This window comes from Prionailurus viverrinus, chromosome E1 (assembly GCF_022837055.1).
Source record: "Prionailurus viverrinus isolate Anna chromosome E1, UM_Priviv_1.0, whole genome shotgun sequence".
Classification (NCBI taxonomy): domain Eukaryota; kingdom Metazoa; phylum Chordata; class Mammalia; order Carnivora; family Felidae; genus Prionailurus; species Prionailurus viverrinus.
In genome coordinates this window covers 35,901,981-35,924,155 of record NC_062574.1, presented here as the reverse complement: position 1 = coordinate 35,924,155, position 22,175 = coordinate 35,901,981, and the positions used below count along the sequence as shown (strand labels likewise).

The 22,175-nt window shown below is 54.1% G+C and overlaps 1 protein-coding gene across 1 annotated transcript; it reads right to left on the bottom strand.

Annotated features, from left to right (window-relative positions):
• Positions 1 to 11,984: 11,984 nt before the first annotated feature.
• SPPL2C (signal peptide peptidase like 2C) lies at positions 11,985 to 14,213 on the bottom strand. The gene has a single exon (XM_047832978.1). It carries the CDS (start codon positions 14,127 to 14,129, stop codon positions 12,096 to 12,098), a length of 2,034 nt encoding a protein of 677 aa, XP_047688934.1. The 5' UTR covers positions 14,130 to 14,213; the 3' UTR covers positions 11,985 to 12,095.
• Between the last annotated feature and the right edge of the window lie 7,962 nt (positions 14,214 to 22,175).

The window sequence follows — 22,175 nt, the reverse complement described above, 5'->3', positions numbered from 1 at the left end:
TTTCCCTCCTTCCCCACTGCTACCTTCAGGCCGCCCCAAGGAGGTGACCATTACGCTGAGCTCTAAATGACCAGAAGGAGCCAGCTGTGAAGATGGGGGCAGAGCGTGCCATCTGGGAGACAGGGCAAGCTCGAAAGCCTTAAGTCAGGAATAAGCTGGCAAGTGTGGGGACTACAGAGAAGGGGGTGTGGGCAGGGTGGGGAGGGGACGGTGTGGACACAGCCCAGCTTCAAGTTAGAGACATTCGGAGCTGGAAGCAACCCAAGAGGTTGGGCCTTGACCCAACACCGTTATTAAATTAAATTAATTAATTAATCAATTGAATCTTTAAAATTTGAGATAAAATTGACACGTAACACTGTAATACCACCTCCTTTATTTTAAAGATAAGGAAACTGCAGGTCAGAGAAGGTTAGCACTGGTTTAAAAACATATCGTAAAAAACTGCACAAGTAATACGTGAAAGCCTTATTGTTAAAAATGCAAAGAATACAGAAAAAGTAAAAGTCCCCTTTGGCACCATCCTACCCACACTGCGTGCTCCAATCTCTTTCCCTCCGGCCTCTCCAGAAGAATCTCTTTCCCTCCGGCCTCTCCAGAGGAAACTTGGGCCAGTCGGGAGGGTATCTTTCCTAGCTTTTAGGGGTGGTGGACACATTTGTTATACACACATTTAGGCATGTATGGTTTTATTTGTGCTTTTCCTTTGCATCAATGAGATTACACTTCAAAAAAATTATTTTTTTACATTTATTTATTTTTGAGAAACAGTGAGACAACATGTGAGCGGGGGAGGGGCAGAGAGAGAAGGAGACAAAGAATTGAAGCAGGCTCCAGGCTCCGAGCAAGTGGTCAGCACAGAGCCTGATGCGGGGCTCAAACCCACAAGCTGTGAGATCATGACCTGAGCCGAAGTCAGATGCTCATTCAACCGACTGAGTCACCCAGGTGCCCTGAGATTGTACTTTAAAAAAAAAAATTAAAAATGTTTTATTTATTTTTGAGACAGAGAGAGAGAGAGAGAGAGAGAAAGAATGAGCAGGGGAGGGGCAGAGAGAGAGGGAGACACAGAATCTGAAGCAGGCTTTAGGTTCTGAGCTGCCAGCACAGAGCTGGATGCGGGATGTGGACCCATGAACTGTGAGATCATGACCTGAGCCGAAGCTGGATGCTTAACCAACTGAGTTGGGGCAACCCAGGTGCCCCAGTGAGATTATACTTTTTTTTTTTTTTTTTTTTTTTGCTTTGTAAGCTTTTTCCTTTTTGTTCATGTGGATGCATTGAGTTCTTTTTTTACCTGCTATGTAATATTTCGGGGCTAGAGGCAGTGTATCATTTAACCTTTCCTGTGTTGTGCATTTCCTCTGGGCATTTAGGTTGCTCTTGGTTACGACAAATAGGGCTGTGGCAAATGCCTTTGGACATGTCTTTTTGAATACAAGTAAAAAGATTGTGGTCGGGTAAATGGTAAGCTCTGGAATTCCTGGGTCAAAGGGCACGCAAAATGACATTGTAACCGATACTGCCCAAGTGTCCTCCAAAACAACTGTATCAAATCACACTCCCACCCAAGGTGCACGATGCCGCCGGCTCCTCCTCAGTACCACCTCCAGCGCTGGATCTTTCTAATCTTTGTAATTCTTGCCACTCTGTTGGGTAGACAGTGACCTCTCTCTCTTTTCGGTCATCGTTGTTCTGGTAGTTCTTCTTTACCTTTCTATTTGGCAAAAAAGTTTAGGCTAACAGAAAAGTTGTGACAACAGAGTTCTCAGAGACCCTGCATCCGGCTTCTTCTAATGTGAGCATTTTATGTAGCCCTAACACAGTGATCAAAACTAGGACATGAATGCCGGTTCGGTTCTATTAACTAAACTTCAACTTTTATTCAGATGTCACCCACTTTACCACTCATGTTCTGGTCGTTTTCGGTTTTGCTTCCCTAATTACTAGAGAGATTGAACATGTTTTCATATGTATTTTGGCCATCTGTGTTTCTTCTGTAAAATGCTTGCTCAAATTCTTTGCCCATCTTATATCCTGTTGGATTGTTTGTCTTTTTCTAATGATGTGTAGAGGTTCTGTATTTAAGAACACTTCCAAGCTCACCCAACTCATTAGTAACCAAGCTGGGAAGAGAACCCGAGTCTGACCTGATTCCCTCTTCCCAACATGAGCACCCTGTCCTCAGTTCTCCTGTCTCTCCTTTCCTTAGTCCCATGCTTGGTGGTCCCTACCTGGGAGATCATGTTCTTATCAGCATCCCTCAGAGAAGCACAGTGGGGCCAGGCTAGCTCATTCATTTCACTCAGCATTACTGGACTAATGACATTAGCAGCCATCTGGGATGGGCCTTTTCTGGACCAGCTCACTTTCTGGAAAGTCTCATCTTCCTTGGCCCTGAGACAGACTACAAAGAACGTTGGCTGCCGAGGCCCAAGAATCACCATTTGGCTGATTATCCCTTCCTTAATTGCCGTTCTGGTGATCATAATACCTCCTGCACTGGCAGAACTGGGAGTGCTGGGGGTCCTGCCATTCCCAGAATGCTATCCAGGATGCTCTGACTTCCTCTCAGGGCATTCTCTCATCCTCCAGCCAGAGCTCCAGAAATTGACAGGAGATAGGGGCCAGGGTGGGCACTGCCATGGTCAGGGGTGCAACAGTGTCATCCCTCTTGGCTCTTCTGGTCCCACCCAACCACTGGTGCTTTGAGAAGAGGGGCTGTGCCTTGTTTCTTTGATATTCTTTTCCCTCTGGCTCTAATATGGGGCTAACGAGAAATCTTGTCATTTGCAGTTATTCTAGACAAAGATGGAGATCAGACAGGGGTACCATTTGTCCCTAGTCTGGTCCCAAACATTTGGAAGGGAGGATGGTGTAGTGTTTTGAATGGCGGCCTCCCCAAAATACATGTCTTCCCAGAACCTGTGAATGTGACATTATTTGGAAAAGGGGTCTTTGTGGAGATAATTAGTTAAGAATCTCCAGTTAAAATCATCCTGGGTGATCCAGGTGGTCCCTAAATCTAATGACAGGTGCACTCATGAGAGAAAGTCAGAGGGATATGAGGAGAAGAGGAGAAGGCCAGGTGAAGATGGAGACAGAGACTGGAGCTAGATGTGGCCACAGGCCAAGAAACGGCTGGAGTCACTGGAAGCTGGAAGAGGGAAAGAAAGTTTCTCCTAGAGCCTTCAGAGGGAGAACAGCTATACTGATACCTGAATTCCAGACCTCTGGCCTCCAGGCTGTGGTTTTAAGCTGCTCAGTTTGTGGCATTTGTCACAGCAACCACATGATACTAACACAGGAGGGAACCAACCAGGACACTAAAACCCATGATCCTTGAAGGGACAATAGACATCATTGGCCCTTTTGCTGCCTGAATAGGAAAGTGAGGGCCACAGGGAGAGGTGACATGCCTCTGACCAGTATGAATGGAGCCAATGTGTTACATTTATATAGAGCAGCTGTGGGGTGGTTTCTCTTTGGCAGACCCACAGGTGACAGGTGGAGAGCAAGACACTGACTCTTCATCATGGAAAGAAGATGGGAATTTGCTCTGTAGCAAATGGAGGGCAGGGAATGGAACTTGCTTACAGCACCTGTGTGAAACATTCAGCTCCTTCCCAGACCTTCTCCAGGGCCTGGGGAAGGACCTCAGAATTCGTCTTTCTGGTGAGTTCCCAGGTGATGGATCAGAGATCATACAGGTAGCTGCTGCTCTATGGCAGTGCTCCTGAGACTTTCATAAACGCATGAACAACCTGGGGGCCTTGTTAAAATTCAGATTCTGATAACCCTTTTTACCATCTGACCCTGCTCCCCCTGCCCTTCATCTCTAGCCACAGCTAATTAAGCCAGGGGTATGCACCCGAGTGAAGGACCCATGGGCTCACCAACAGCCAAGGACAGGACCCTGCCCAAATAGAGTAAATCTAATACATACTTTTTTTCCCCCTTGAGATTCTGAATGGTGTCTTAATAGAAACCATTGCCCATTGGTGGTGATCCCTGGGCCAAGAGACCATGATTGAGGCCAGTACCCCAGAGTTGGGGCCAGTACCACAGTGGGCCAAGAGCAAAATGCATGTGCAGAGGCAGTTGGCTCAGGGAGGAGCGGGGAGGAAGTGGATAGCCAGAAACCATGCAGCCCTGGGAGGCAGAGAGGGCAGCTTTGCTTTCTGACAGCTTTCTAACTTATAATTCCCCGGAGCCCCAATTGAGCTGGTGGCCCTTGTGTCCTGAGAAATCTCATATCCTTCCAATAAGTTCTTCTTTTTGTATGAGATATTTTGAGTAGACACTTCTTAAAGCCAAAAGGCTCCTAATTAGTGAGAATGTATCTGTGCCCTCTTCCACCTGCTTTTTGACGGTAAAACCCTCTGAGTCAGGAACTATACATCCTGTGACGGCTCATCTCCAGGACCTTGGACAGGGCCCTGCACAGGGGTGTTGGGGAGCGTGGACTGGATCTCAGTGGATAATGTGTACACAGGAGTCAGAGGAGGGTGGAAGAAACACATTCCAAGTGAGTGGAACAGTGGGGCAGAGGCATGGAGTGAGAATAAGCGTGTTCAGGGAACCACACACACACAGAGGCTGGAGGCTGGTAGGAGGCAAAGTTGGCTGACAGAGAAACCTGGTTGTGGCTGGCTTTCAACACCAGACTGAGAAGCTGGGGGTTGGTTTGACAGGCAGTAGAGAGGCATCTGAAGTCTTTCAGCTGGAGGGACGTGACTAAGAACAATTGTTCTCTTTTCTGTAACAAAGATCCCAACGGCCCAGGTGAGAGGTGACGTCTTCAAATAGGTTTGTAAAAATGGGAATGAGAAAATGGATTCTAGAGATTTTCCTAGTGCCGAATCAATAGGAAGTGGTAACTGGTCAGACTCCGCGGTAAGCCCCGGAATGGAGAGTATTCCATTAATAAACCAGAATAAGGAAATAGAGATCTAACCTCACTACTAATCAGAGATATGCAAATTTAAAGAGATGCTGTTTCTCATTACATCAAATTAACAAAGATGCTGGTGAGGGTGTGGTAAAATGATCACTTCCCTACTTTACAGCACACACAGAGGATGAATTGTCACAAATATGATTTGGGAAGTAATTCAGCAAAATGAATGACAATCTTCAAAGATTTTCGTATCCCTAGTTTCCCAGAAATAAAATGGCTAGATCTATCTTACAGACACCTTCTCAAATATATAAAGTAATTTGCAGCCAAAAATATTCTTCATAGGGCTGTAAGAAACAGATCAAACATCCATAAGAGAATATAAAGTCTATGTGGTTATATCTGCTATATATCTGCTATAGAACTACATAACCTGCTCCAAATAAAGGTTCAAGGGTTACATAGAATATTTATAGCAAAATACCAATGTATATTGGTATGCATATTTGATTGTAACTATGTATATCCAATTTGACGGCATGTCCGATGTGATTGCAACTATGTAAATGTTGCATATATCCAATGTGTATATCCAGTTTGATGGTAACTATGTAAGTGAAACACACTAAAACCTCTGAAAGGAAAAAAAAATGACTGGATGGAAATATACCAACATTTTAACAATGATTGTGTTTCCCCCATACTCTCCTGTCCTTTCTACTTTTTCTCCAGAGTGCAATAATATAACAATAGAAAGAAGTCCCTGGAGCCTGCCCGGAGAATGGTAACTCATACCCCAATCCCTCCCTCTCCCTGACTTCCCCTGTGCTTGGCTCTCCTCTGCAGAAAGAAACACACAGACTGGGAGTTTTGCTGTTTTGTTGCTTCTTTGTCTCCTCTGTTCTGTAAAATGTTTCACTTTCAAGCACAGTGCTGGGTACATAGGTGCCTGTGCAGGGATGTTTGCGGACCAGTACATATGAATTTCCTGTGGCTGTTGTAACAAATTACCACAAGGTTGGTGGCTTAAAACAATAGATACTTATTCTTTCACAGTTCTGGAAGCCAGAAGTCTGAAGTCAGTATCCCCCAGCTGAAATCAAGGGGTCAGCAGGCTCGTGCCCCTTCTGGAGGCTCTGGAGGGGGACTGGTTCTTTCCTTTTTCCAGCTTCTGGTGGCTGCTGGTGTTCTTCGGCGTGTGGCTACATCATTCTCATCTTTGCCTCCAGCATCACAGTGCCCAAGCCACTTCTGCGTGCAATACTTCTCAGCTTCTTTCATATTAGGACTCCTGTGATTACACTCAGGGGCTGCTCAGATAATACAGGATAATCTTCTCATCTCAGGATCCTTAGCTTAATCACATCAGCAAAGTCCTCCTCGTCCGCCCCCCCCCCCCCCCACTTCATGGAGGGGAGCATTCACAGGTTCCAGGGACTAGGATATTGATACCTATTGGGGGGACATTATTCAATTGACCACAGTCAGCTTTAAGGATTAAGCAAGGTTAGGTGGAGATCAGACCTGCCCTTGGCTTACACTCTCTCGGCTGCAGCAGTTGATGGCCTGGAGGAGACCCTGGGCTATGACAGGCCAGGATTCTCAGGAGACCTGCCCTTCCTGCCAAAGTTCACTTCACTGACTGGGTCAGAACTGCAGGCACGGTGAGGCTTTGCCCAGGCTGGGTTACGAGGGGCCTGAGATTTTTCCCAGAGTAATTCTTTTCTCTTTGGACTCAGGGGCTTCCTGCTTTAAGAAGACCGAGTATGTGGGGGACATTGGGCTGCAGGAAGCAGTCCCTGAGAGGCAAGCATTTGCATTCCAGCAAGGGTCTCCTGTTTATGAAGGATTCTTGGGTGAGTTTCCAGGTTCCTGGTTGCCTTTGTCACTGGCTGGCTCTGTGACCTCAGGCAGGCTGCTTTCTCTCTTTGTCCTCAGTTCTGGAGAGCTCTGGAAGATGTCTGGAGGCTCTGCTAACACTCTCACTCAGACCTCACACACCTTTTTCCCTGCCAATCTTCTCTACTATTCAAGTCCCTAAAAGGCTGGGGGAAGCTACTGAAAGGCATTTCTCAGAATACCCCAGAATTCTAGCAGCCCAAGGGTCTCCCAGCAGCAGCCTCAGTTTCCCTTTCCAGCTTCCCTTCCTGGGATCTTTCTGAGACCACGTCTCCCGATCCCAGGTGGGTGCAGACTTACATGCCCTGTTGGCAGTCCTAGAGGCGAGAGGCTAAGTCCTGGGAAGAGTTACTCCTAAAGATAAAACTAAGCATTTGGAAAGTGAACCAGTGGTGAGCACGGATGTGTTCCCAAACAAAATGAATAATTGCTCAGGTGTGTGTGGGAAGGGCATCTGTGGGCCTCCCAAGAAGAAGGACGAGGTCTGGCCTCAGGGTGGGAGGACCATACGGAGTCCAATCTCCCAACAATGGTCTACGTGCTGGTGGCCATGAACACGTCTTCATGGTGGCCTGATTCTTCTTCTTCTTCTTCTTCTTCTTCTTCTTCTTTTAATTATTTCTTTTGGGGAGAGTGGAAGTGGGGGAGGGGCAAAGAGAGGTGAACAGAGGATGTGATGGGGGTTCTGCACTGACAGGCTGACAGCAGCAAGCCTGATGTGGGGCTCAAACTCACAAACCCCAAGATCATGACTGGAGTCGAACCCCAAATCATGACGCTCAACCGACTGAGCCACCCAGGCGCCCCACGCTGGCCTTGTTCTATGAGAGGGGATGAGCCTCAGAGCATGAAACATCTCCAAGCATTAAGGACATTCAGCGGTGCTGTGCTGGAGCTTTTTCATTTCATAAAATATCAAAATACTCTCAGACCCTTCTCCAGGACACCTCCACCTTCTCACAACAAGCTTCTAAAGTGTTACCCCTGGGCCCGAGGGGCTTCAGAACTCTGCTGATGGGTAGGTTAGTATATATTTTTGGAATATCATCCCTAATTGTGGTTATTCCAAAGTTCCCTAATGGAATGCCCCTCCCTGGCCCTTAGGGTGTGAGCCCGCCTGCTCTTATCTTACTGACCAGCAGGTGGCAGCACAAAAGCGCTCAAAATTCAGCATTGCTGGAAAAAAGGCACAAAACCTTCCTTGCTTCCATCTAACTACAAAGGGACCCACCTGCCTGGCTTGCTGGACGTGTCCTTGTTCACCTGCCCACCCACCACATCCCACTGGGCCTGGATGGAGCGACCAAAAGAAGAGGATGGCTCCATTTCTGGGAGCTCAATCCTGAGGAACTATAAGCTGATTTGGGAAAGATGGCATGTGGGGGCATTTAAGTGCTGTCCTGGAGATTTCTGCTCTAAAACCTGGTTTCGTATAATGCGATAATGTGTATGCCTAGTCTGTTGTCAGTGCTTGGCAGATGTTAGCTGTTTATACCCTACCTCACCCCATTTAATCTTTATAACAAACCTGCAAGGTAAGTCTTAGCAAAAACCATTTTACAGACGAGGGTATTGAGGCGCAGAGGGGTGGCCTTGGTTGTTCCGTGTCACGGGGTGAGCGCATAGCCGTGCTGAGCTTTGAGGTCTCAGTGACCCAGAGTCCAGCTGTGTCCTCCTGCGCTGGCTGAGGAGACGCTTCACCCTGAATCACAAACCTTCCTTCTCAACACGCACAACTACTCCTCAGGGAGAATGGAGGGCTGTACCTCCTGAGAGGCACAGGGTAGAGGGCTGAGTAGATCCCGAGTTCTCCTGGAAGAGGAGTGCTTTGCACACCAGGATGTGTGCGGGCAGGGGTGTGGAGGCATGAAGCTGGCCCCAGCTGTTGTGCTGGGAGGTAGAAGACCAGAGTTGTGTTCTATTTCTGCTATCCCATTGCTGTGTGACCTTGGGTAGGTCCTGACCCTCTCTGGGCTTTCCTTTCCTCATCTATGGATCAGAGCACCTCATGGGTCCTTGCTGGTTCTCACTCTCTAGGGAATCCAGAAGGGCACCAAATTCTTCATTAACTCAAAAAGGCCAAGGCTGCCACTATTCACCTCATGGGGTTCTTGCCGGGATTAAATGAGGCCACAAAGAGAAACGCTGGGTAGCCCGAGCAAAGCACGGCCCCGGCGCCAGGCCTCGGCCACCTGGAGCCCTGCATGTGGCCTCAGGAAGCTGGTTTCTGCCCTGGCCCCGTCTTAGCCTCCACCTGTCACAGGTGGAGCTCTCCCGGAAGCAGATGCTAAGACGGAGTCAGGAATGCCAAGGAATCGGAGGAAGCAGGCGGGGCGGGGCCATCAGACAGGGAGGCAGGCCTGCCTCCATCTCTGCCGGGGCAGCGGGGCTTGGGGGCAGATGTCCAAGCCCTGGCACCGCTGTCTTGCTTGGTCATGAGCTGGCCCTCCGAGTCTCCCATCTTCCTGCAAAGCAATCTGGGCCGGAATGCGGAGACGGCCCCTAGAGGGCGCTGTCGACCACATGCCCTCCTTGAAGGGGCGTCTGAGCATCGCATGGCAATGTCTGCCTCACCAGGAAAGGGCCGCCCTGCCCTCTGGGATGGGAAGTCCAGGCATCAGCACCCTCACTCCCTCAGGCCCCAGGCGGGCCTGGTGGGGAAGGGCTGCGTCGGAAGGGAACAGCAGCAACAGGTCAGAGCCCAGGTGCACGTGTGTGCACAGGTATGTGCGAGGGCCCAGTACCGGGCCCACACATGCCTGTGGAAGTACGTGTGTGTATATGCATGTGTATCCGAGGGCCCTGTATGGACGTGTGCGCATATCTTCACGCGTGTTCAGGTGTGTGTGTGTGCACATGTGCAGCATCCTGTGGCCCTCTGGGGGAGGGGGGCTGCCAGCTCTGGGCACCTCTGACAGGTGGCGGCTTGGTCCGGCCACCTGGCTTCAACCCAGTCTCTGGGAAGCAGACCGGCAAAGTGAGGCAGAGCCCACAGCTAAAAGGAGACATTGGCTCTGGGGTCAAGGCGGGAGCAGAGGCCCGTGGGCCACCAGAGGAGCAGCACTTACAAGATTTCTGGGGCCCAGGCTCAGCTCCTGACCCGTATGGTTTGTGCTCACTGCAGCCCCTAGGTAGATCGTATTATTCTCCCCATTGTCTAGACAGCGTGTCCTCTGAATGCTTGCCTCTGCCGGGTTGGGCCGTGAGAACAGAGTCCGACTCGCCCTTCCCTGAGTCCAGTTCAGACGTGGATGGAGGGTGGGGCCTCCCCCCCTCAGACCCTCCCCTTGAGAATCCTCCTCTTGGAGGTAGGCATAGGCCCCGCCATGGGGACACCCACTGCGCAGGCCCTTCCCTGACCACAACTTCCTGGGAGACAGGTCCTTTGTCCCCCCCTCTGGGGGCGAGGGGGCCGAGAGCCCTCCCCACCAGGCCTGGTGCAGGGATGTAGCCCACCCCTGGGAGGCCCAGTGACGCAGGGCAGCAGTGGGGAGGCTGCTTGGGCTGGGGGTGAGCCAGGGCCTGCGGAGGCCCCTCTGTCCGGGCCAGATGGCTGCCGGCTCCAGTGGGAGGAGCTGCCAGCTCGGCCGGTCAGTGTCCTGGCCCAGACTCCACGCTCTGCCCTTGTCCGGCTCGGGCCTTCAGGTGCCGTTTGCGGAGGGGTCAGTGAGGGGGCTTTCTTCGAGATGCCTGTTACCTGCACCCCTGCACACCCAGGGCCCAGCCAGCCCCTCAGAGTCCCATCGCCACACTGACCAAGGCCCTGCAGGAGCCCAGGGAGGTGGCCTGCACGGTGGGGCCTTCTCCACGGTGTTCCCTTTTCCTCCATAGTTCATGCTGGATCAGCCCCTCATTCATTCGTTCGTTCATTTGTTCACTCATTCATTCATCCATTCCTCCATTCCTCCAACAAACAAATCAAGCCCCTAACGACATACCATCCCTGTTCTGGGCTCTGGAACCACCTGGATGAACAAGACAGAGTGGTCCCTGCCCTCATGAAGCTGATGCTGGACTGGGGGAGATGAGAAAACTAGTGAGCAGGTGCAGGGGAGAGTGACTGAGACTGGGCTTTCTTTAGAAAGGGTCTTCAAAGAAAGTCTCCCTGGGCGGGGGGGGGGCATTTGAAATGGGACTGGAAGAAGGAGCCAGCCAGTCCCAATCCTGGGGGTGGGAGGAGCAGGAAGTTCCAGGTGGGGGAACCCTACTGGGGGAGGATGGGTGTGGGGGGGTCTGGTGTGCACTCCCTGACCCGAGGAGGTAGGGGCAGGGGTGCAGGGTGTGGAGGGCTTGGGGGGAAGTTGGGGCCAGAACTCAAAGGCTTGTGGGCCTTGGATTTAGGAGAGTAACAGAAACAGAATGAACATTCATAAAGCATTATGTCAGTCACCTGACATAAGCCAACTATTCCAACCTCCCCCAAATCCTATGATAAGTAGAGTTGTTATTATTATCCCATTTTATGGATGAGGAGACCATGCCCCTAAGAGATTAAATCACTTGCTCAGTGACACGCTGTGGGTCAGTGGCAGAGTTGGAATCTCTGGGGGGACAGCTGGTTCAAGAACCCTAACCGTTGGACCACACTGCCTCTGTGGATATGATCCCCTCACCTCCAACATAGACTCCTCCAGGAGGCCTTCCTGACCCCCGGGTTTGTTTCCTCTGCTTAAGCAACAAATAACCGCACCATCCAGCCTAAAAAACCACGGGGGTACTCAAGAGGTCATCTTGTTTATGCCTCTGCCTCCAGGTAGATATGGTATTACAAGTCCCATCTTGAAGATGAGACTGCTGAAGCCAGAAGGGATTGGTCCATGTCCAGAGTCGGTGAGGGAAGTATGGGAACCAGGGGTGTGGTCGAGGAGCAGTAATGGTTCAGTTGGACCCGAGCATGAGGGAAAGATAGGTGATGAGGGATGGGACCTGTCCACCAAGCTGAGGAGCCGGGGCTCTGGCATGGAGGGTGGGCAGTGGGGGGGAGGGGAAGTCACTGCCCAGTAAGCCCTGGGAGCAAATCCTGGCCTTGCCGAGTAACTTCGTGTGAGTCCTGTGCCCTCTCTGAGCCTGTTTCCCACTCTGCACGATTTGGGGTTGGCCCCTCTCCTAAGAACCCTCCAGGCCTTACGTGGACTTACTCTGTGGCCACTGCTTTCTTACAGTCCCAGCAAAAAATGGAGCTCTGTTGGGTAGACACGGAATATCTTTAATGCCCTGATTTCCTTTTGACCGCGTGTGGCTTTGCTCTGAGGTATTCTGCCGGACCTTCTAGAGGCACGTGTCTCCGGGTGCTGGTTCACAAGGGAGCCTGGGTCGACATGCTCTCCTTTACCTTCAAGCCCTTCCTCTCGTGGAGCCCCGTCCAGGGCAGGCCGGCGTCGTGGGCCCGGGCCTGCGCATGGCCCGGCTCTGAGGGCGATGGCATCGGTGGCACCAGAGGTATCAGCTCCTCCGAGGCCCCAGGGGAGGCACGAGGAAATTCGTCAGTGTCCAGGCTGGCATCGCTCCAGCCCTTGGAGCTATCGCTGTGGCCATCCGGACCAGCGGCTTCATCCTCGGATATGGTGGCAATCTTGGCTGTGTCCTCCTCAAGGTTGGTGTCTGAGTTCCCTGCCAGGTGGCTGGCGGCCCCCTCAAACTTGCCGGCTGTGTGGACGTCTGCCGTATCCTCCCGCTTCTGCGCGGAGCCAAATGAAGGGGCGCCACGCAGCCCGGCCACAGCCCGGGCGGGTGTCTTAGCTCTGCCCTGGCCCGTCCAGAAGAGGGCGAGCTCTTGGCGACAGGCGGCCACGGCCAGGCTGGTGAGCAGGGTGCTGGACACCAGGTACAGCAGGGCGGGCTGGCCCATCTGCATGAGGACCATGGCGACAAAAGTGACCAGCAGGCCCACGGCATAGGCCGCCGTGCAGGCCACAAAGTAGACCTGGCGGGAACGGACTTGCACATCAAAGCGGTGACAGTAGGCCACCAGAAAACCAGGGACCACAATGTCACCGAAGCCGAGGATGGAGAAGGGTTGGTCACACAAGGTCAAGGCTGAGAAGCTCAACCAGGGCACTTTGAGCACCATGGGCAGCCTCTCGCGGCTCACGGAATCTACCGGGCCCGCCGCCACCCCCACCATGATGCTCTCGCCGGTCCTGGTGAGGAGGGGCGTGACGAAGACAAAGAAGACATCGAAGGCCAGCAGGGCCAGCAGGAAAGAGGCACAGTTCCTGAGCGTGGGCAGCCGCACGCGCCGCAGGACCAAAAGGCAGTAGGCCACGCCCAGCGCGTCCTGCAGGAGCCACGCCCAGCTGTCCTCGTTCCGGTGGGCGATCCAGAGGACGGTCACCGCCGCGCACAGGCCGCCCAGCAGCAGCAGGGGCAGCTGCAGGCAGGCGCGGTGGCCAGGCAGGGGCCAGCGGTATTCCTGCAGGGGCAGGTGGCGCACCAGGGGGGCCAGGCAGCTGTAGAGGCCGGTGCCCGCCCCCAGGCCGAAGACGGCGATCATGACGTAGACAAAGCAGTCGTAGAAGAAGTAGAGGAGCAGCATGATGGAGCAGGACATGGTGACCACGGCGCCCGTCATGGCCGGCGTGAAGTCCACCGGCGCGCCCTCGTCTTCCTCCTCCTGTCCCCGCAGGGCGGCCACTGCTTCCTGCCGGTGGTGACCGCCAGGCCCCCCTCCCCCCCGGGCCCGGCGCCGCTGCAGCCGGTCAGCCTCGGTCAGGCCGGCCCAGTAGCCGCCAGCGGCCACGGTGCCCACGGCCAGGATGAAGGTGATCACCATGTTGTAGTCGAGGACGGGCTCCGGGGGCGCATACAGGGCCACGCGGACCTCGGCGCTGCCGTGGGTGTGGCGGAGGATGTCGAGCATGTCGTTGTAGCGGAGCACGGCCACGGGGATGGTGAGGCCGGGCAGGGGCTGGTGGGGGTCCTGGGGCGCCGGGGTGGTGTCTGAACACTGCTGGCCGCTGACCCGGCTCACGATGAGCAGCCCGTGGGCGCCTTGGCCCTGAGCCAGCCAGCCCTTGGCGTAGAAGCTGCAGTTGCCCCTCATGACCATGGCGGTGGTGTGGCGGAGGGGCCGCGGGCGGAGGGCGCCGGGCCCGACCTGGCGGGAGGAGTCCTTGCCCGGGCACCAGGGTGCCATGGTACCATCGTGCAGGGGCAGGAGTGGGGCGTGGTGCAGGTCCCGGGGCAGGGTGACATAGTCGGAGCTGAACAGGATGCAGTAGTCCTTGCTCCAATTTTCTGACACCACGTGGACCACGCCATACTCCCCCCGGGCAGCGGTGTTGGTGAGGAGGAGGAGGAGGAGGAGGAGGAAGAATCCCAGGAACGCCATCCTCCTCAGCCACCTACTGCTGCATCCCAACGTGGCAGCGGCTCCCAGCGCGGTCCCCTCTCCCAGGGGGTGGGTGTGGCCCTCTGTCATAGAGCAGCCCTGCCTCCTGTCTGGGAAACCAACCCGGGCCCCACCTACCTAGTCACAAAGCCGTGCAGCCCAGGCTCAGGGCGGTGCTTTGGAGCGCGGGGTCCCTCTCAGGATCCTGTTCCCTAACACTGCCTCCCGCAGAGAGGTCACCTGGGTCCCCACTCTGCTCAGTCCCTGGTGGGTCTGGGTCAGGTAATCTGAAATACGAGGTGGGAGGATGGGATGGAGGATCCCAGACACAAAGTCTGGACCAACTTGGCCCCTCGCTGACTGGGTGACTGGGCAGATGCCTCTTCTCTCTGCACCTGTTTCTTCAGCGGCCAAGAAATGAGGACATTGAGCAGAGAGTTTCTGAAGCTATTGCAGACTTTTATTGAGCAGTTACTAAGTGCCAGATACTTTATCTGTACTCAGTGGGCCCTTGCAAAGAGGTATTACTATATCCGGCCGGCCTGAGGCTGCATGCTGTCCTTCAAAGTCCATGCCTCTTTGTATTGACACATGACCAGAATTTCATTTCTAGCCTCCCTTGGAGTTAGGAATGGCCATGTGGTCAAGTTCTTGCCAATGAAATTGAGCAGAAATGATGGGAGCCCTTCGGAAGCCTGAACAGAGACCATGAGGCTCCTTGTTTGCCCCTTCCCTTCTCACAAGCCAGCCATGGGCAGGCCATTGACCATGGAGAGGAGGAATTGTCCTAAGGGACAGAAAGAGAGGAAGGAAAGGAACTGGGACCCCGGATGTCTACATGGAACAGTGTGTGGAGGGGGGGACGTTCACTGTGAGATACATTACCTTCCTTGGGCCATTGGCTTCTTGTTGGTCTCTCTGTTACAGCAGCTTAAACTTACCTGAACATTCCCATTTCATGGATGAGGAAACCTGAGCTCAGAGAAGCCCACCCCACAGGCCCCAGCCCCCCGCCCTCAGATCCAGCCCCCCTGCTCACACCTCCCTTGTCCAGGGAGCTGCCCGGCTCTGCCCCCGGGCCAGAGGCCTCACCTGCTGCTTGTTCTCATCCTTCAGGCCTTGGCTCCAACGTTATCTCCACCACCATGGCCAGGAGTAAGCAGGCCCGCTTGTTAGCTTTCACTACCACAACTCAAGATTTTGTTTGTGCATTTCCTTGTTTACTTTCTGTCTTTCCCTGGTCGAGTTCCATGAGGACAGGGACCTTGTCTATCTTTCTGCTGCTCTCAGATTCTGGAATAGCAAATGATGCTCAGAAAATGTGTGGGATGTGTGAATGAATGACCCTGTCTTTCTTCTCTCTCTCTTTTTTTTTTAAGTGCTTATTTTTGAGAGAGAGAAAGAGAGAGCACATGCACGGTGCAGAGAGAGGGGGACAGAGGATCCGAAGCGGGCTCTGTGCTGACAGCAGACAGCCTGACGTGGGGCTCGAACTCATGAACCGTGAGCTCATGACCTGAGCCGAAGTTGGACTCTTACCGAGCCACCTAGGCACCCCTATAATTGACCCTATTTTTCAGTAGAAGGGACCAAGGCGCGGGGCAGTGAAGAGACTTTTCCAAGGTGACACATGGGTGGTAGAGACAAGATTGAAATCCAGGCTGTGGGGTGATGGAGCTTCTGGCTGCCCTTGCTGTGCTCTGAGCAGTGTGCTCAGGGGACAGTGGTCGGCCCACTTGTCCCAGATGATTGGGACTGGGTAGCAGATGGATTTGCTGAAAAAAAAAAAATCACTTGAAGAGGGGACTCCTTAAAAAGTCACCTCCGTACTTTACATTTGGTATTCGGAGGTGACGCATTTGGAAGGTAACGATGTCATCAGGGTGGAGCCCTCAGGAATGGGATTGGTTTCACAAGAGACACAAGAGAGGTGACGGGAGGATACGGTGTGACGGCGGCTGTCTGCAAACCAGGAACAGCGCTCTCAAGGGGAACCCACTCAGCTGGCACCTTGACCTCACGCTTCCCAACCTCCCTGAACCGGGTAAAATTGTGCTTGTTGTTTAAGCCACCCAGTCTATGGTATTTGTTATACGGCCCAAGCTGACTGAGACAAAGTCCAAAATCAAGGTGTCAGCAGGGCCATGCTCCCTCTCAGACTCTGGGTAGGACCCTTTTCTCACCCCTTCCTCATCTGGGTGGTGGCTGGCAATCCATGTTACTCCCATCTCTGCCTCTGGTCACACAGCATTCTCCCTCGTGCTATATTGGGGCCCATCCGATGACCTTATGTTAACGTAATCACATCTGCAAAGACCCTATTTCCCAATAAAGTCATGTTGGTAAGCCCTGGGGTGTAGAACATTTTGGGGAACACAGTTTGACCCATGAAGCGCATTTTATTTTAACTTTCACAAGGTACACAGTCACTGATCTTCTGAAGGCGTCTGCTTTGATTATGGGTCCGTCCCCTGGAGTTCCAAGTCGCCTTCCTTGTGAAATCCATGCTGATGAGACACCGTCCCCAACATCCAGCTTTGGGTTCTTTGGGGGTGGAGGGCAGCCTGAGAGGACCTCGCAAAGTGGTCGGCCACTAGAATCACGTAGACTGTCAGGCTCCTCCCACCCAGGTATTTCTTTACATTTGTCTCACCGCCACCTGAGTCGACAGCTGATTGTGTGACTCAGATCATGTCTTTCAACTGAATTTTCATGAGCGACAACATTTCTCCTTGTTTGTGCCATTCCGTTTCATCCATTGCGACAACATTTAATTCGATTATAAACAGTAATTTCCGTGACAAGGGAACTGTCAGAAATACATTAGGGAACAAAGCCAGTAGACTGGTGAGCGTACCCCAGCTCGTTCGGGGACACGCGGCAGGGCCCAGGGATGGGGGGCAGGGCAGGGAAGCTGCTAGCTTCTCCTTCATGGGCTCCCGTCGCTCAGGGGCAGTTAGGGAAGCAGGACCTCTCTGCACCCCAGCACCCAGGTCGAGCACGGCAGGGCCAGCCAGCCTCTTTCTGAGGGCTACAGGCCTCCAGCTCCTGATGTTCAGCTCAGACCCTCGCTCAGGGCTCTGCTCTCCCAACATAGGGAGTCTTGAGTCTCTTAAACATCAACGACCAGCACCCCTGGTGACTCTGGTTAAAAACGCAGATGGTAACAAGTTCAGGCAAAGATGCGGAGAAATTGGAAGTCTCTTAACGTTGCTGGTGGAGTGGGAGACGCAGCGGCCTTAGAAAACGGTTTGGCGGGTCCTCAGTAAACGAAGCACGTAGATTTACCATAGGACCCAGCAATTCCAGCCCTGGGGTATATAACAACAGGACTGAAAACAGGTATTCAAAACAAACAAACAAGCAAACAAACTTGCATGTGAATGTTCACAGCAAGACCATTCACAGCAGCTTGGGATAGGTGGAAAGGACCCAAATGTCCTCCAATGGATAAATGGATAGAGCGAGGTCTCTCTATTATTCAGCCATAAAAAGGAATGAAGTTCTGATACGTGCCGTGATATGGATGGACCTTGAAAACATTATGCTGGGGTGCCTGGGTGGCTCAGTCGGTGAAGCGGCCGACTTTGGCTCAGGTCATGATCTCGCGGTTCGTGGGTTCGAGCCCCGCGTCGGGCTCTGTGCTGACAGCTCAGAGCCTGGAGCCTGCTTCGGATTCTGCGTCTCCCTCTCTCTCTGCTCCTCCCCCACTCATGCTCTCTCTCTAGCTCTCAAAAAAATGAATAAATGTTAAAAAAAACTTGTGCTAAGTGAAAGCAACCAGACACAAAAAGAGAAATATTGTATGATTCTACTTTTATGAAATCTCCAGAATACAGAAATCTACAGAGACAGAAAACAGATTCGTGGTGGCAGAGGCTATGAAGGTGGTATGGGGGGTGACAGCTGAATGGGAATGGGGTTCCCATTGGGGTGATGACAAAGTTCTGGAACTAGACCAGTCTGTGCCCTGATTTGGGGTTCAGAAATGTAGGCTCCTTCCCTTCCCTTGGGCTCCTGGTGCCCTGGGCTCAAAGGATTCTCTTTAGGCTCATTCCCTCTGAGGCTCTTCCTAGGACCTGGCTCACTGAAGTGTCTATCCAATCTCTGCACCCAAAGACCACCCCCCCCCCGCTCCCACAGCCCTGGAGGTGTTCTTCTCTGCGGCTGCTTGGTGCCCAGACGGTGGCCTGCACCAATGCCCTGGTAGGTGCCATCACACAAGCTACAGCAGCACCCACCCCCTCCAGACTCCATCCCTTTCCTTGAGGGCATCCTCTGTGTCCGCAGCTTCTGCCCCCTCCCTGCTGCTCTTCTTACGGCCTGGGATCTCAAGGTCACAGTCCAGGGTAGGCCAGGGGCAATGTCTCTGCCTTCTGTTTAGAGGACCTAGGGGACACCTGGAGCGTTTATCTTCATCCGCTTGGGGCAGCAAGGGCATAGCGGGCCTTAGCCCGGTGTGGCTGCTCAGGAAGGGTGGGGTAGGTGCCCAGCTTACCTGGCCCACTCACTGCCCTCGCTTCCTGGCCCAGTGCTGTCCTAGCTGCATGTTCTAGAGATAGTGCTCCCTCCTCGACTCCCCCAGTAACGAAGGCAAGAGATAGGAGCACCCACAGGTCTCCCTCCATGTCGTCCCCCACCCTAGCGGGGTGCCGGCTGCATTTTCCCAGTCTCCTCTTGAGGCCCTGAGCATATGGCCCTCACCCTTGCTTCTGTCCCCACCTGCCTTGGCCCAGGAGGTTGGGCGGCAGTCATCTTTCCAGGACCCCTGGGAAGGGCAGGGGGAGTGAGTGGGTGGCAATCTGGTGACTGAAGGTGGTCTCTGGAGTTCTCTCCAAAAGATGATCTCACTGATGCTTCCGACACACTTAAAGCTTTGAAAAATACACATGGTGCAGGCCAGTCTTGGGCCCGAGCCCGACCGGCAGGATCTACAGAGATCATGGGCTGTCAGAGGTCAAGATAGGAAGCGATGCTCTGGGATAACACAGGGACAGGGAGGCTGGCAGCCTGTGGCCAGCCTGGAGGCCAGGCTGGGTTTGGGAGTGGGCCACCCGATGCCCGTGCTTTGCAGGTGCCAGCTCTGACATCTGGCTTTGTGTCTGCGTGCTGTTTGTCCACAAATTAAGGACACTGAGGAATTTTCCCATGGAGGGTATCAGAGGGGCAAAGAACTTCTGCATGTGGGCGGAACATGGTAGAAGCTGAGCGAGGCCAGCCCGGGCTCACATGCCACTGCCCGATGCTCTGGGGCAGGTCTTGTAACCTCTCCGTGCCTCACTTTCCCCATCTGTTAAATGGGGGTAACAGCCCCCTGGCTCACAGGGTGGTATGAAGCGTAGTGAGGTCAACAAGTGAGAGGCACCCAGTAGGCACTCAGTCCATGATAACATCGCTGGCGTTGGAATGCAGAAACCAGCTTCGGTTTGGACTGAGGGTGGGTAGTTGAGTTTGAAGTCGGGCCCGATGAAATGATCCTGAGAGATCGTTGAGCTGGAGGCCCGTGAACCCCTTGCATGGACTGAGCAGAGCCTGGGTGGGTGCAGGGAGACCCACAGAAGCTTCTGGTGGCCTGGGCTGCAGTTAAGTATCATTTTAGGGAGTGGAGGGATGGTGGATGTTGGGAAGGTGGGAAGGGCGTGCTGGGAATCAGGATGGATGTACAGAACCCTCACTACTCCCACCCAGCTGAGCTCAGCAGCTGGACATCGGCTGTGGCATCTTTGGGCTGGTCCCTTCCTCACCCGGGACTTATCTCCAGCCAGACCATCTGAAGCCCTGAGGCCTCCTGCTCACCAACCCCCCCACCCCGCCCCTCCCAGAGTTTCTCTGTCTGTCCTGGCCTCCTGAAGCCCAAGCCCAGTAGCTTCAGTCACCTGAAGGCGTGGAAAGAACCCTGGACGTGGACCCAGAGGACCTTTGCTCTCAGAGGAATCACCAGGCCTCGGTTCCCTTGGCTGTAAAATGGGATGATTCCTGCCTCTGTGAGTCACTTGAAGATTAGATAATAAACATTATAAAGGATTTTGCAGATTGCAAATGCCCACAATTAAGGTATTATTATTTGGATTCTAAAACCCCCTTTCCTCCCTAACGCGTGTTTTTCCCACATCTGCCTCTCTCCCCAGTCTTATCCCAGGGCATCTGACCCCAGCACAGCAGCAGGACTGAGGAGGCCTGGGGGTGGGGTTCGGGGGGAACTGAGGACCCCAGGGCAGGGGTCATGTCACACTCAGAGGCGGAGGAGCAGGAACCAGAAAACCAAAACCCCACGGTGCGTTTTTCCTCCACTGGTGCTCTGTGCCCATGAAGGAGGGTCCCAAGGAGAAATGGGCTCGCGTCGAATACTTGAGGGGAAGACCGCCTCTGGGTGTGGTGTGGAGAAGTTCTTCCAGGCTTGAGCGAGGGGCCTGCCCCACAGGGACCCCCACGCTGCAGCTGCCGGCCTCTCCCCCAGTGAAGCCACGTGTGTGTCTGTTGGTCCGTCACACTCCCACTCACCCAGCCCACAAGCTGACCCTCAAGGCACAGTGACCCTCAGAAACCCTATCTGGGGGCCTGCCCTCACCCTGGACCCCCGGGGCCGTGGGCTGGGAAGGGTTAAACTCTGGGCACCTGCTCCAGGCGGCCCCTCCTCCCTTACCGTCTCTGAATGGGAGGCGTCCTGAGGCTCATCTGGACCAGGCCCTGCCTGCTCAGGGACCCTGCAGGCAGCTTCTTTGGGGACTATCAGCCTCCTCTTGGAGGTGTCCTCTGCTCTGGGCCTTGCAGTTGTTTGCTGGCCCGCGTCTTGGGGTGCTGAGTGCACAGCAAGAGCTCAGAGGGCACCATCGGCCACCGCAGCCAGGAGGCTCAAGCAGGAGAGAGGGCGCTGCCCCAGCTTGGCCCCTCCGGACCTCTGGTCCATGCAACCCCCTGACGATGTCCCCCACTCCTCCCGGGCTCCTCCGTCCTTGGGAAGCGCCCGTCCCCACAGCCTGGCTTGTGCAGGAGAAGCCTTGCTCTCTCGCCTTATTGGGTGAAAGGCAGAGTGGAGAAAGGTGCCTCAGTCATGGCCCTGTGACACTCAGCAGGCGCTTCTGGTCCCTCCTGGTAGACGCGTCCCTCTCCAGGGCTTCTCTCTCACCAACCCCCCCCTCCGTTGCTCTGGAAGCTGTCACCCTATCTCTGTCCTGCTGCTCTGGTCCCCTCCCAGCGTCCCTGGCTGGAGACCCAGAAGCGAGCCCCAGGCTGGTGGAGAGCCTGTGTGGGACCCCCTCCCCTGCCCTGATAGTGCAGGCTGTGGCTCCCACACACCGCTCTGTCTGGGCCTTCGGTCCTGGTCTTGCGGCCCGTGCGGCTGTGAGGCTGGGGAAGTGCAGGGAGATTAGCGCCCCCAGGGAGCAGCTTTCCTCCCAGATGGCCCCTTGGATGGGCTGAAGGCGGGCGGGCCCCACTCCGGCTCCCCACGATTCTGCAGCAGGATTACGTTCCAGCCGCCTGCAGCGGTGGCTGTGGTGTGGCCATCGCCCCCTTCCCGCAGCCTCCCTTTCCTGGCCTCATGCCCACACCTGCTGCCTGTGCCCCCCTTCCCTGAGTTGGTTCCGGGAACCTTGTCTCTGGGTCTGTTTCCGGGACAGCGTCAAGGCCTCCCTAACTCTACTTCCTGCTGCCTTGGGGCTGGGACACATTCCTGTCTGGTATCCTTGCCATACTCCTGCTCAAACTGTCTCCGTGGCCCCCGTCCCATCCATGGTGTCCTTGGCCAGCACTGCTCACCCATGGCCCTTCTCTCCCTATGACTCACCCCTTCGAAGAGGCGTCCTTATCGGCTGGGCTCCACTGACCCGTGCCCCCAGCGGCTCACCTAGCACCCCAGCCTGATGGGTGTGAGTGGTATCAGGTTTCCCAGCCCCACAGTGGCCCCGAAGACTGCAAAGTGGCCTCCGTTTCTCTGCTGCGCCCTTCCCACCCACCCCCGCACAGTCCAGACCTTCACAAATGCTGGTAGAAAAGATAAATATTATTATTTACAGCAGCCATGCCCTCACAGCTGACACCCTTCTC

Bases quoted from the DNA above. Each gene is read 5' to 3' on its own strand.
- SPPL2C (XM_047832978.1), bottom strand. From the start codon at position 14,129: ATGGCGTTCCTGGGATTCTTCCTCCTCCTCCTCCTCCTCCTCCTCACC.